Source organism: Trachypithecus francoisi, unplaced genomic scaffold (assembly GCF_009764315.1).
Source record: "Trachypithecus francoisi isolate TF-2019V2 unplaced genomic scaffold, Tfra_2.0 Lachesis_group7, whole genome shotgun sequence".
NCBI lineage: Eukaryota > Metazoa > Chordata > Mammalia > Primates > Cercopithecidae > Trachypithecus > Trachypithecus francoisi.
Window position 1 is genome coordinate 79,511,100 of NW_022681472.1, and position 12,114 is coordinate 79,523,213.

At 48.2% G+C, this 12,114-nt stretch overlaps 1 protein-coding gene across 6 annotated transcripts in view; it reads right to left on the bottom strand.

The window, feature by feature from the left end:
* Positions 1 to 544: 544 nt before the first annotated feature.
* The window catches only part of MTSS1 (MTSS I-BAR domain containing 1), a 184,715-nt gene continuing 173,145 nt past the window's right edge, over positions 545 to 12,114 (bottom strand). For 2 of the 6 annotated variants that reach the window (XM_033203549.1, XM_033203548.1), the window contains 3 exons: positions 5,653 to 5,826; positions 5,166 to 5,328; positions 546 to 3,457 (listed from right to left, as the gene is read on the bottom strand). In XM_033203549.1, the coding sequence (XP_033059440.1) occupies positions 2,757 to 3,457; positions 5,166 to 5,328; positions 5,653 to 5,826 (1,038 nt within the window). In that variant the 3' untranslated portion in view covers positions 546 to 2,756. Of the gene's footprint in view, positions 3,458 to 5,165; positions 5,329 to 5,652; positions 5,827 to 7,117; positions 7,313 to 8,145; positions 8,266 to 12,114 lie in introns of all 6 variants that reach the window. The other 4 variants (XM_033203547.1, XM_033203544.1, XM_033203546.1 and 1 more) reach the window with 4 other exon arrangements.

Consider the following 12,114-nt stretch of genomic DNA (forward strand, 5'->3'; position numbering starts at 1 on the left):
GAGGATTTAAAAATAACCTTTTTGGTTTTCTAAAGATTTCACTAATGGAATTTTAGTTTTTATTAGAAGAACAACTCTCCCTAAGAAGTACATAGTCAGCAAATAAGCCTGGAATTTGTGGAGTTCCCTCAAGGGTGGAGGTTTGATGGTTGGGGTTAAATGGTCCAATCTGGGATAAAATTTTGTGGTGCTTATTTTAGAAGCAGTTTTCCAGCTTTGCTTCTGCTACCGTAGCTTGGATTGTCTGCGGACTCAAAGGTAAGGGAATAACAGAACTCCTTAAATGTTTCAGAAGCTTTGTTTGTTGTTCTTGTTTTTTAAAGATAAAGCAGTTTTTAAAACTTTCAACCCAAAACAGCTGCTTTAGTTCTTGATACCTCATTAGATAGAACTGTTTTCAAATAGTTTCAGGCAACTAATGATCTTATAGCCATCACAAAAATATTTTTTCACTTTCTACGTAAGCTCGATTTGAGTCCCAGTCCATCTTCTGACATTTGACTAAGACCTCAAACTGAATTGTAACAAGACTTGAAATACGTGACTTTTTTAATCTAGTGGTTCTTTATTTATAACGTAGGCTGAAGCAATTGTTACAATGTAGAAGGGAGACACAGTACACAATTGTTATTTATACAAGTTTAGAACAAAAAACTGCACAGGGAGAGGTCAACTCTCAGTACAAACTAGCAACTAAACCACAATCATTTACCGTTAGAAACGATTTCTTTATTTTTAGCTGTGACACTGCTTTTACAATATGCAAAAACACAAGCAGAACTACCCAAGGTGTGTCGTCACATTCTTTCTACATTGAATTTGGCAACATTTTCTTTATTCAGATTATACTAACGTTTAAAAACTAAACAAGTGAAAAGCTGTACCAAGGTACAGTTACATCCATTTATTTCAAAGGTTTAAAATACCACTTTTATCTATTGTGATTACCTTGCAGCGATTTCTGCTTTTGCAAAAACCATCTCAAGCATCATATGCACAATGCATCAGCTACTTTTAGTCATCAAGATTGGTGGGCTAAACCACAGGCACTACTGTTGCTTATATTCTGTAAAAGGAGCTTGTTTTTCAAAGAAAAAAGCTTAAATAGTTTCTAATAATCATGCCTTTGCTTTAAAGCCGTAACATAAAATGTCCTTGAGCAATCGCAGCAGTGTTCAATGTTAATATATAGAACAATGACCATACGGCACGTTACTCTCACATCCAACGCAGTTATGTGTTAAAGCATAAGATTAGGTAATTGAGGGTTAGAGCCAACAGGAATCTGCAGGGTGTATGAGACCCACCAAGCTCCTCCTCTTCCTTGAGAGGGTTAGGTCAGAAATGTGCCCTGTTAACGGACCTGACTGCTAAGGGACTTGCTTGCTTTCTTAAACACTATTGTCTTCAAATGTGATCCCTTTAAATCTACAAATCTCTGTTAGTTTTAGGGTATGGGCATTATAACAAATTTAACTTTCATTTAAAAAAGAAAAGACAAATCCTTTCCGAAAAACATTACCCAGAATACAAAAAAGGACAGTATAGTGGTCAGATTCCCAGTGACAATAACCAAATCCTCCTCTCTTCAGTGTTTACTGTGAAGCCAGTTAACTGCCATTTATTTGAAAGAAGAAAAGAAAAACAAGCCCCCAGATTGGTAAACACATTGGCAAGTTGCTTGCTAGACTCCAAGCTGGCTACCCTTGTCAAATCCGTTCGAGTTTTTTCAAAATATTTGGGCTTTTTAACGCACCCAGCCTGCTGGGCACAGTTAAGTAAAAGGCATTCACTATAATCTAAGAATTCCCTGCTATCATTTTTAAATGTTTTCACATTTTTTAAAACTGCCTTACCCTTTTGGATGTATTTGGATTCCATGAAGGTGAGTACTATCAACGAGAAACTGAAGTGGGGGCTTCTACGACTGCCCAGCGGCAGCAGCATGCATGGGGCTGGAGGTGGGTGCTGTGTGCAGTCCAGAGGAATCGTGGGAGAAAGGAAGTCCTTAAACACCCTACAGAAACAAACACTGCAATCCAGTATGGCTTATTCGGATGCATTTACCATGAAGCTACTAGAAGAAATTCAACCTACGAGGCTACTCTTAAATGTAACAGGATCGGCTATGTTGACGGTGTGCCCCTCCCATGGCCCTCCCCCCAATCCCAACACAGTCTACCATTTCCAGATTTACTTCACTCTGAATATTGCTCATCAATTGTTACTCCTGCTCTTTTCATCTAGAACATAGTATATTTAAATGAGGATTTTACCTCTTAGCCATTTAGTTTGTACATTAAAATAACTTGCATTTGCTTCTAAGCTAGACTACTACAATGCCTCTACAAAAGCTTGTGGGGGAAGAAAAAGAAGAGCGAAGTATAGTAAATCCTTTTCTAAAATTAACTACTTCGTGGTTCCCCTGCCCCAACCCCCCCTTATGCATTTAAAATTTTACAAAGACTTGTAAAAAAGTTAAATGGAATTTGGCACCTTCAGAAAAATCAAAAGGGAAACTAAGATTAAAATGTGCAGAAAGAAAATTGTCAATATTTACAAATTAAAAGATCAAGATTATGTCAGTTACATAGGTTGGTTTTAATTCTTATCTAAAGGTGTCGAGTACTTTCAAAAGAGCTATATTCCGAGTTGCCTACAAAATCTTTTGTTTTATTATAGATTGGAATGGATCAAGACAAATTAGGTTTTATTCATGAAACAGTTCATCGCCCACTGGCGTGTTTCTTGTGAGCCTAAGAGAAGCGAGGGGCCGAGCGATCGTTTGTCGTGGTCTTCTTCAGTTTCACGCCCCTTCGGATGGCGTTCAGCATGTCTTCTCCTTGTGGAGTATCCCTTGGGCTCAGGTCTGCAGGGTCACTCTCTGGAATCTGGCCTGGGGAGACAGTGGCACTTGGGGGATCCCGTTCCTGGTCTTCGGCTTCACTTTCTGGAATTGCCTGTCTGTGCTCCTCAGGGATACTGGGCTTCGGGCCTGGAAGTGGAGGGTTAACGGAAGCTTGGCCACTCCACATTGAGGAGGGCATGCTGGTGACACCTTGGGGGCCTTCACCCACAGATGGCGACTCAGGGCTGTGCTCCCCCCGCTCCTCTGGCCCATCTGGAGGGGCTGGCAATATCCCTGGGAGGTCTGGGACGGTTGGGGTCTTGACAGGGATCACGGGCGTCTTGATGGGGATGGGACCAGCTCCAATGGTTCCCCGGCGGACAGAAGGCTTGGTGGAAGGGGTCCGTCGGATAGTTGCAACCCCTGGAGTGACCATAGCAGGTCCCAGGGTGGTGGGGAGGCCAGCAGTTGAGGCTGGACGCTTGGCTTGGAACATCCGTCGGTAGGACTGGCTGATGTCGCTGTTTCTTGGAATGGTGGAGGACTTGTCGAACTCCTGTTGATCTGCCTCCTGGTCACCACTTACAGAGAAATAATCATAATCTGAAACTGATTATAGGATTTGATTAGACATATTCAAGACAGCAGCTTTGCTTTTTGATTCTTCTGTGCTGGGAGGACAAAAGGCACGCAAGGCAGGGTACGCACAGAGTTTCATCCAAGCTTCCCCCAGGCTTCTCTATCATCTTCAGAAAGCCTCACCAACTACGAACTCCCTGGCAGGGATCTTTGCTTTGTTCACTGATGTGTCCCCAGTACCTAGAACAGTGCTGGACATGGTAGGCACTCAAATACCGTCAATGGGGAAGAAGGTAAAACTGTTAGGCTGCAGCGAAGCTCCCTCCAAGCATCTCTGAGAGGGATAAGGGGGATGAAAGAAGACAAATTCTCCAGTCCAGAATTCAACATGAAGATCAAACCTCAAACAGACTAGCCTAGGCGATAACATCTCCCTGATAATTAACTGGAGAGGCGAGGGCTAGACAAAGAACAAAGCTACTGACAGTGAGTCCCTGACAACAAGGGACAAAGACAGTTTCCATCAGTGTGACGTGCTCACTTCCTTGTAAGACCAATCTCAGGATGATGTGGGAGCTTACAGATTAAACAGCTCACAGCACTGATTCTGAACCGCCGTACTATTGACCATTTGGGCTAGAAAGTTCTTTGTTATGGAGGACATGGTGGGGAGGGGCCGTGCTGTGTATTCCAGGATGTTTAAGCAGTATCCCTGCCCTGTGCCCACTAGGTGCCAGTAGTACCCCTTCAGTTGTGACAACCAGAAATGTCTTACAGTCATTGCCAAATGTCCCCTGGGGAAGAAAATCACCCTCCAATAAGACTCGCTGTCTTAGAGGTTTTGAATGATGAATGGCCTAGCTTTTGGTCAATTATCATAGATATTCCAGCTGTTAGATTTTCATCTTGCCTGACTTGTGTGTGCAGTGGACATGAGGATGAGGGAGGCAGGTCTGATAGAGGATTTGGCTGGAATAGGTTAAGAACTTGGGCATTACACTCTAACACACTTAGGTTCAAACTCCAGTTCTGCTACTTACTGGTTGTGTGAATATGAGCAAGTTATTGAACCTTAATTTCCACTTCTGTAAAACAGGGATAAAAATACCTACCCCATAAGTGGCTGTAAAGATTAAATGGGAAAATAACCATAAAGTGTATAGTGCAAAGTGCTAAAACAAAAATGAAGCTATTCCTTTGAGACAGGGTCTTGTTTTGTTGCCTGGGCTGGAGTGCAGTGGTGCAGTCGTGGATCAAGCAATCCTTGCACCTCAGCCTCCAGAGTAGCTGGGATCACAGATGTGTGCCACCACACCTGGCTAATTTTTGCATTTTCGTAGAGACAGGGGTTTTGCCATGTTTCTCAGGCTGGTCTCGAACTTCTGCAGCTCAAGCAATCTGCTTGCGTCAGAGTCCCAAAATGTTGGGATTACAGCGTAAGCCACTGCCCCCGGCCTGAAGCTGTTCTTACTACAGCACGTCTCCATTCAAATTGGAGACTGTTGTGTATGATGCTGCAAAACGCAAAAAGCTGTGAAAGTCCAGACCCCTTTCTTACATGGCAGCTACCTGACAACTACAGATGAGCTCCCCAAAGCATTCCCAGAAGACCAGAACAATCCTGACGCCTGTTAGTTAGCCAGTGGTGAGGCTGCGGTTAAAATGGACCAGCACTTTTCTGTCTCCTCACCTGGTGCTGCTCAGAAAGCCTAAGTACGTACCCCAGGCTGCCTCGTACCTTGGGAAGGGATGGTGTCCTCAGAGCAGCAGGGGGTGGTTGTCTGGGTGCTGTAGCCGCTGGAGCACTGAAGTGAGTCCCGGCTGCTCCTCTGGGTGTCCAGCTGCAGGCCCCGAGACAGGGCCAGGGCCAGCTCCTCACAAGCCTCCATCTCCTCGCCAGGCTGCAGGTTGGAGGAGAGAGACACGTAGGTTGCTTCGGGGGCGGCTCAATGTCACTCCTGTTCTGCCCCCATGAGCGCCACATGCCTGTGGGCCCAGGGGGCTACTGACTTGCTTGGGTCCCACTCTGACCCTAGAAAGCTCTGCCTCTCTCATTCCCACACAAGGCTTCTTCCCAGGGACTCTGCGGTAGGGCGGGAAGTCAGGGAATGCAGCCCAGGTCCCTCCAGCTGCAAGGCTGCCTCGGCCCCCCAGTTGCTGGCCAGAATATGATCCCCAGCCAAGCTGAGGTGGCCCCAACCAAATATCGAGAACAAGAGCGTCACCCTGGTGGCAGCCGACACAGTCATGCTCCGTGGTCTCTGAGCCTCCTCGGCGGCTGCAGGTGGGCCACTGGCAGTAGTGGGTCCTCCCCCGTTGGGGTCTGGTTCTCGCTTCTCTTTGCGGCGCTGCAGGGTGTTCACCAGAGGCTGGTCATAGGGCCCTGGCTTAGCCCAGTCCTACGCAGAACAAGTGCGGTCAGGAGCCAGGGCCTCCGCCTCCACTGGAGGGCTACAGGGACCCCATAGACAGCTCCCCAGAGAAGGTAGCTGGGTCCCTAAAGGGGAGCCTCTGGCTGGGACAAGCCACAGGCCCTCTGCCTGCCCTCTCCAGGCTCTAAAGGGCAAGGAATGGAAAACTCTTTGGGAGCCCCCCGTGTACCTCCCTTTTCCTCGTCTCTGCCCAAAGATTAAAAACTCTCACCCACCAGGTGGCAGCAGGACACCCAGCAGCCACCTAACGGGTGACCGGTGTAAGCTAAGGGGACCCGCCAGTGGATAGCGCACCCTGCTTCTGTCTGAAGGGACCATCGCTCCTTAACAGCCCAGATGACTTCCATTTAGGGAACGGCCACCAGCGAGCACTAAAGCAACATCAGCCCCTCTCCCTCCATTCCCAGGAAACCAGCCTCAAAGGGCATGGCAGGCTCCCTGCCCTCTCAAGCCCTCAGAAGGAAAGGAAGGCACCCAGGGGCAGTAGAAAGATTCAGAGGAGTCTTGAGAGATCCACACAGCCTGTGAGGGCTAAAGTCAAAACTGGCTTAAAATGCTGGCGGCCGAGGGGCCTACTTTTCAAATTAGGGTCCTCCTCTCAAAAGAGAGCACATTATCCTCCTGGAGGAGCATTGATCGGACTTGCTAGGGGATCATTTTCAAAGTTTGTCTTTATATTAAAGCAAACATGTTTGAACACTCAAGACTAAAACTAAAGTCTGCATGTACTGTTAAGTTCAACATGATCATCCCAAACCTGCTTTGGGTTGTGGTTCTGTTACCACAGCCCAGCAGGGAGCTCATCAGGGAAAATGGGAAACATGGCCAGAAGGAAAGTCCCCCCTCCAGACTCCCTAGAAGCTCTGATCATGCTGACACCCTCAGGTGGCCCCTGGGAGGGATCAACCCATAGATTTCAACCTGATGCAAAACTGGGCCTTTCAACTTGGAACTGCCGCTGCCTGCGATGCACACTGCGCTGCCATCTATCAGGGGTTGACCAAAGTCCCCTGAAGGAAAACCCTCAGCCCCAGCTACCTGTGGAAATTGCTGTCTTAGAGCTGCCGGCTGCTTTCTGGTTCTCCCCCAGTGGGAGTTTCCTGAGGGAGGGGCATTATGGGGAAGAAGGCAGAGTGTGAAAGAAAGGGGGTGAGGGGAGTCGGGGTGAGGGGAGAGTTGGGGTGAGGGGGGGGTGGAACAGAAGAGGGGTGAGCACAGAGGCAATGACGGGGAGAGGAGGAGGGGGAGAGACACAAACCTTCCAGCTAGGGATCTGAGATGACGGGAACATGCCGGGCCCAATGGTGTAATAATGAGCGTAGTCTGGAAGGTGGACAGAGGTGACCCGAGGGAGCAGGCGGGAGGCAGGCAGGCAATGAGGGAAAAGGCCTGCACCCGTGGGCCCCACGTGGGACTCACTTGATAAACTATAGTGAGAAAACCCGTTAGACAACTGGAAACAAACAAAAAGGGGGGAAAAGGAAAAAAAAATTAATATAACAGGATGAGTGCGGAGACACAAAATGGCATTGACATTCAAGGGAGGGGAAACCTGAATATTTATAAGTAAAACAAACAGGGGCTCCGCTGCTCACGGATGGTCCATGATGCAGGAGAAAAGAGCCAGGGTGCAAAGAATGCACATCCGTTTGACACCGAATAAGCATCTATGTTTGACCTACGTTTTAGAAGTTCGGGAATTGATCAGTGCCCTCAATTTGTGGCCTTCTCAATGGTTTTTGATTAAGTAACTAACGAAGCCTCATTTCATGGGGATAATGATTTGCTCATTTCATTATGCAAATTTAAAAATCCCAAAGCATCTTCAAATGAATCTGTTCATTCTAGGTTTCCAAAATCATCGCATTGCTCAGGAGCACATTCTCAATCAAGGGCAGGGGGGTGGGGGTGCAAACTAAAAAGCAGAAAAGCACATAGCCTCTGACACAGTGACATGGCTCATCCAACGGTCTGGTGGGTGGCTCAGGAAGGGAGGGAGGAGGATGGATAGGCACGCAACACCTGGTCTGGGAGAAAGCCTTCACACCTCCAAATTCCCCATACCCCTTCCTCTCCCTTGGGACGACCATGTGGTCCTTGTTCAGCAGCCAGGCACTCATTCTAGAAAATGCCCTCAGCCTTGTCCCACCCTCTGTCCCCAAGAGGAGCCCCACTCTTGATGTTGATTCTGAGCTTCCAGGTTGCCGCGGCTGTGAGGGCTGTGTGAGCAGCAGGCAGGGGGACCAGGGAGAGTGGGGCCGCTGTGGCTGCCACCCAGACGGTCACCTTCTCTGTGGACACCCAGGCACCCATGGTGGAGCCCGAGCTGACAGAGGTGGGGGAGCTGCACTCGCTCACTGACTGGCAGGTTTCCGAGGCTTCGGAGGAGGCCGAGCTGGACGAGTTCTGCAGCAAGGGAGGGGCCACACGAGAGGACCAACAGAAATTGAACCACACGCCACCAAAATATAATAAAAAGAGAGGAAGGGATGGGAGTGGGGAAGGGCACGCACAGAGAGAAAGAGACAGACATATACACAGAAGAGGGGAGGATGAGAGAAGCAGAGTGTTAGGGTTACTTTTCCCCCAAAGTTGCATCCATGCAGAGGCTTTCAAGCCCTTGAAAAGACGCATGCGACCTGGCCAGCCCTAGATCACTAGACCGTGGGTCCCCAAGGACATGGATTTGTGTGTCTTTTGCTGGGTCCCAGAAGCATGGCTGGACCGGAATATCTGGTCCTGGCATTGGAACTTTGTGCTGTCTTGGGTGTTTCTTCACGTGCCACAGGCCCAGGTCCCCAGGGAGGCCCTGCCTGTCGCCTCGCTTATGTGCACAGGTGTTATTTATTGCATGAGGGTGGACCCCGGCTTGGGCTTTTGCTACATGTCTGCCTGGAATGGCTCGATTTCCTGGACTCTCCCTTCATCAAATGCAGCCTGTGGATCCATGAGGGGTGGTTTCCAGCTATGAAGACTCATCAAGATATACTTTTAGGTTTCTCATCCTGGAGTGTGATTTGGGGGTTTGGGGCAGTGAAGCCCTCTAGTCAGCACAGTGTTTCGGGTGGCCACTGTGGGGTGGAATGAACCATCTCTGGAGAGGCCTCATTTGGGAAACCATCTCTTCACGCTGATCTGAATGAAACCCCAGGTCCCTGCCGCAGTCCTAGTCAGCCAGGGCATGCACTCCCACCCCGGCTTCCTGATGTTCAGCTGGGGCAGCGACTGTTCCTGTGACCTCACCTACACCCAAGTTTCTTCTAGTCCTGGACCTGGCACATGGCTGGTGCTCAAAAAATCATGAATGAGTGACAATGATCATCTCTTTCATATAAATTGGGTCTCCTGGGCACTGCTTCGTGGCTATCCAGGTACTTGCTTTAAATTTTTTCACTGTTAACTGCAATCTCTGGCTTAACCTCAGTTTGTTTAAATAAGTTGACTCCTCTCTATTGTAATTTATCCGAAAGTGTTCCTGTATTCACCATCAAGGAAGCCAGAATCATGTTTCTGTCCCTTTCACCTACAAAAAAAAGGTCCCTACAAAGGAACAGAGATTTCGCTTTCCTGTCCTGTAAGGGCAAGAAGCCCATCAGACACTCAACAACGTGTGGGGCTCAGTGGACCCAAAGCAAGGAGAGGCTCCACGGTGGACGGACATCCCAGCTGCACTCCGAGCTCGGTGTCTGGTTAGCAGCCCAGGATCTGAAGTTGCAAAGTTTGGATTTAAGTTACATTTGTGCCCCTTCTCAGTTCAGAAACTGTGAACTTAAAGCCCTCTAGACTTCAAATTTTTTATCAACAAAAAAACAGCCAGATGTGGTGGCTCATGCCTGTAATCTTAGCACTTTGGGAGGCCAAGGCAGGAAGACTCCTTGAGGCTAGGAGTTGGAGAACAGCCTGGGCAACACAGCAGGACCTCATCTCTACAAAAAATAAAAAATGTAAGAGGAAAGGAGTGAGGGTTGAAAAACTGCCTCTCAGGTACAATGTTCACTCTTTGGGAAATGGAAATAGAAGCCCAATCCCCACCAGTATGCAAGGCACATGTATTCTCAAATCGAAAATAAAATGAGCCAAGCATGGTGGCACATGCATATAGTCCCAGCTACTTGGTAGGCTGAGGTAGGAGAATTGCCTGAATCCAGGAGTTCAAGGTTACAGTGAGCTATGATCCCACCACTGCACCTCATCCTGGGCAACAGAGTGAGACCCTGTCTCAAAAAACAAACAAAAACAAAACAATAAAACAGTAACCCACCGCAGGACTGCAGGTTCAGATTTCTTTGGACTTCTGCTAATTTTTTATAAAGAACCTATTGACTCGGAGTAAATGGCTCTAGGGTGAGACCCTCATTGAAGACACGGCCCCACTCCTGGGCACAGATGGGTGAAGGCACAATGTGAAGAGTAAAGGGAGGTAAACCAGAGAATTCTGAACAATTCCATCACTCGGCTTTCTTCTCAGACTGTGTTACTCAGTAGAGAAATGAAGGGTTCCTGTGCCTCCTAGATGTGTGCCCCTTTCTCCCTAATAAAGGGGAAGTTACTGCCTTCAGGAGATTGTACCCTCTGGCTAATGTAATCTGTACAATGACCTTCAATTTCCCCTTTACCTTATAATAATAAGCAGTCGTAATGCCCTTCTTAAAAAATATGAATTCTCTATTAGGTTTTTTAGCATCCCTGAGCTCATTAAAACTACCCTAGTGGCCAGGCATGGTGGCTCACGCCTGTAATCCCAGAACTTTGGGAGGCTGAGGTGGGCGGATCACCTGAGGTCAGCCTGACCAGCCTGGCAAAAGCCCATCTCCACTAAAAATGCAAAAGTTAGCTGGGCGTGGTGGCAAGTGCCTGTAATACCAGCTACCTGGGAGGCTGAGGCAGAAAAATCACTTGAACCCGGGAGGCGGAGGTTACAGTGAGCCAACATTGCACCACTGCACACCAGCCTGGGGTGACAAAGCGAGACTCTGTCTCAAAACCATAACACAACAAAACAAAAAACTCCCCTAGAGTTGCTAGCCACGCATGTCTTGGGCGTGGGTTTTCAGATTTAAGTAAACCCAACATGTCCTCTTCTGCTTCCCTCTATGCCACAGGAAACACTGCTTGAGCCCCATCCACACTCACGGTCTTAGAGGGGAAGGCTGCAGCATGTGGCCTCTCCTTTTCAGAAAGGGGTGTCAGTGCACACTACTATGTTAATTTGTCAGTCAGTTAAAAACACACACACAATTATGCTGCACACTAGAACAGCCTGGAGGAGCTGCACATTCCAGCTCTCCTCCAGACCCTCTGCCCTCTCTGCTTGCGAGCAGCACATATGATTTAGTGAAGCACACAGCGGGGAAGAGGGGACTCCTTACAGAGCGAGCCAAGCACCCCAGCTGGGACACGCACTCTCAAGCACTCTCAAACTACAGCCGTGGCTCTTAGCTCTGAGTGCGTTTAAAATTGAGTGTGTATCCAAGGAAGGCAGACAGAGGCCACAGTCCCCCAGGATGGTTGAAAAATGCTAACAGGAGCGCTGAGCTGTGAGGAGAGGAACGTAGAGCTTTGGCATGGGTTTCCCAGCAGGTGGGGCTGTGGGGCACCCAGCATTCTGTATGTAGAGCTACTTGCCAAGTTCAAGGCCAACACCAACCCAATGACACTAAGGGAGAGAGAACAGAGAGGGGATCACATACATTGATGATGCACATGAAGGGTGTTCGGATACCCTGGCCAGCTCCTGCTTTCTGCTCCAGCTGGAACCACTGGGCTGAGCTGGGCCTAGCACCATTAAACCCAGCTGTAGTTGAAGAGATTCTGCCACACCTCCCCTTCCAGAATTTTAAGTGTCAACAGAATTATGTGCAGAAGCTCTGATGATTTATTCTCATTTTCAACACAGATTGATAAAGGGAACCTGAGAGTGCCAAGGAATGGTATCAGAAGCGTTATTCAACCATAGCATCTCAGCCATTCAGGGAGAAATGAAGAGATTCTGCCACACCTCCCCTTCTAGAATCTAAGTGCCAACAGAATTTATGTGCAGAAGCTCTGATAATTCGTTCTCATTCTCAACACAGACTGATAAAGGGAACCGGAGAGCACCGAGGAATAGTATCGGAAGCACTGTTCAACCATAGAACCTCAGTCATTCAGGGGAACCTGAGATGTGGGGGAGCAGGTGTCCCCACTGTGCAGTGCCCTTTAATTAGAGCATTTAATTATGCCAGGCTGGGCACTTACAGGGACGCCTGAGAGTGG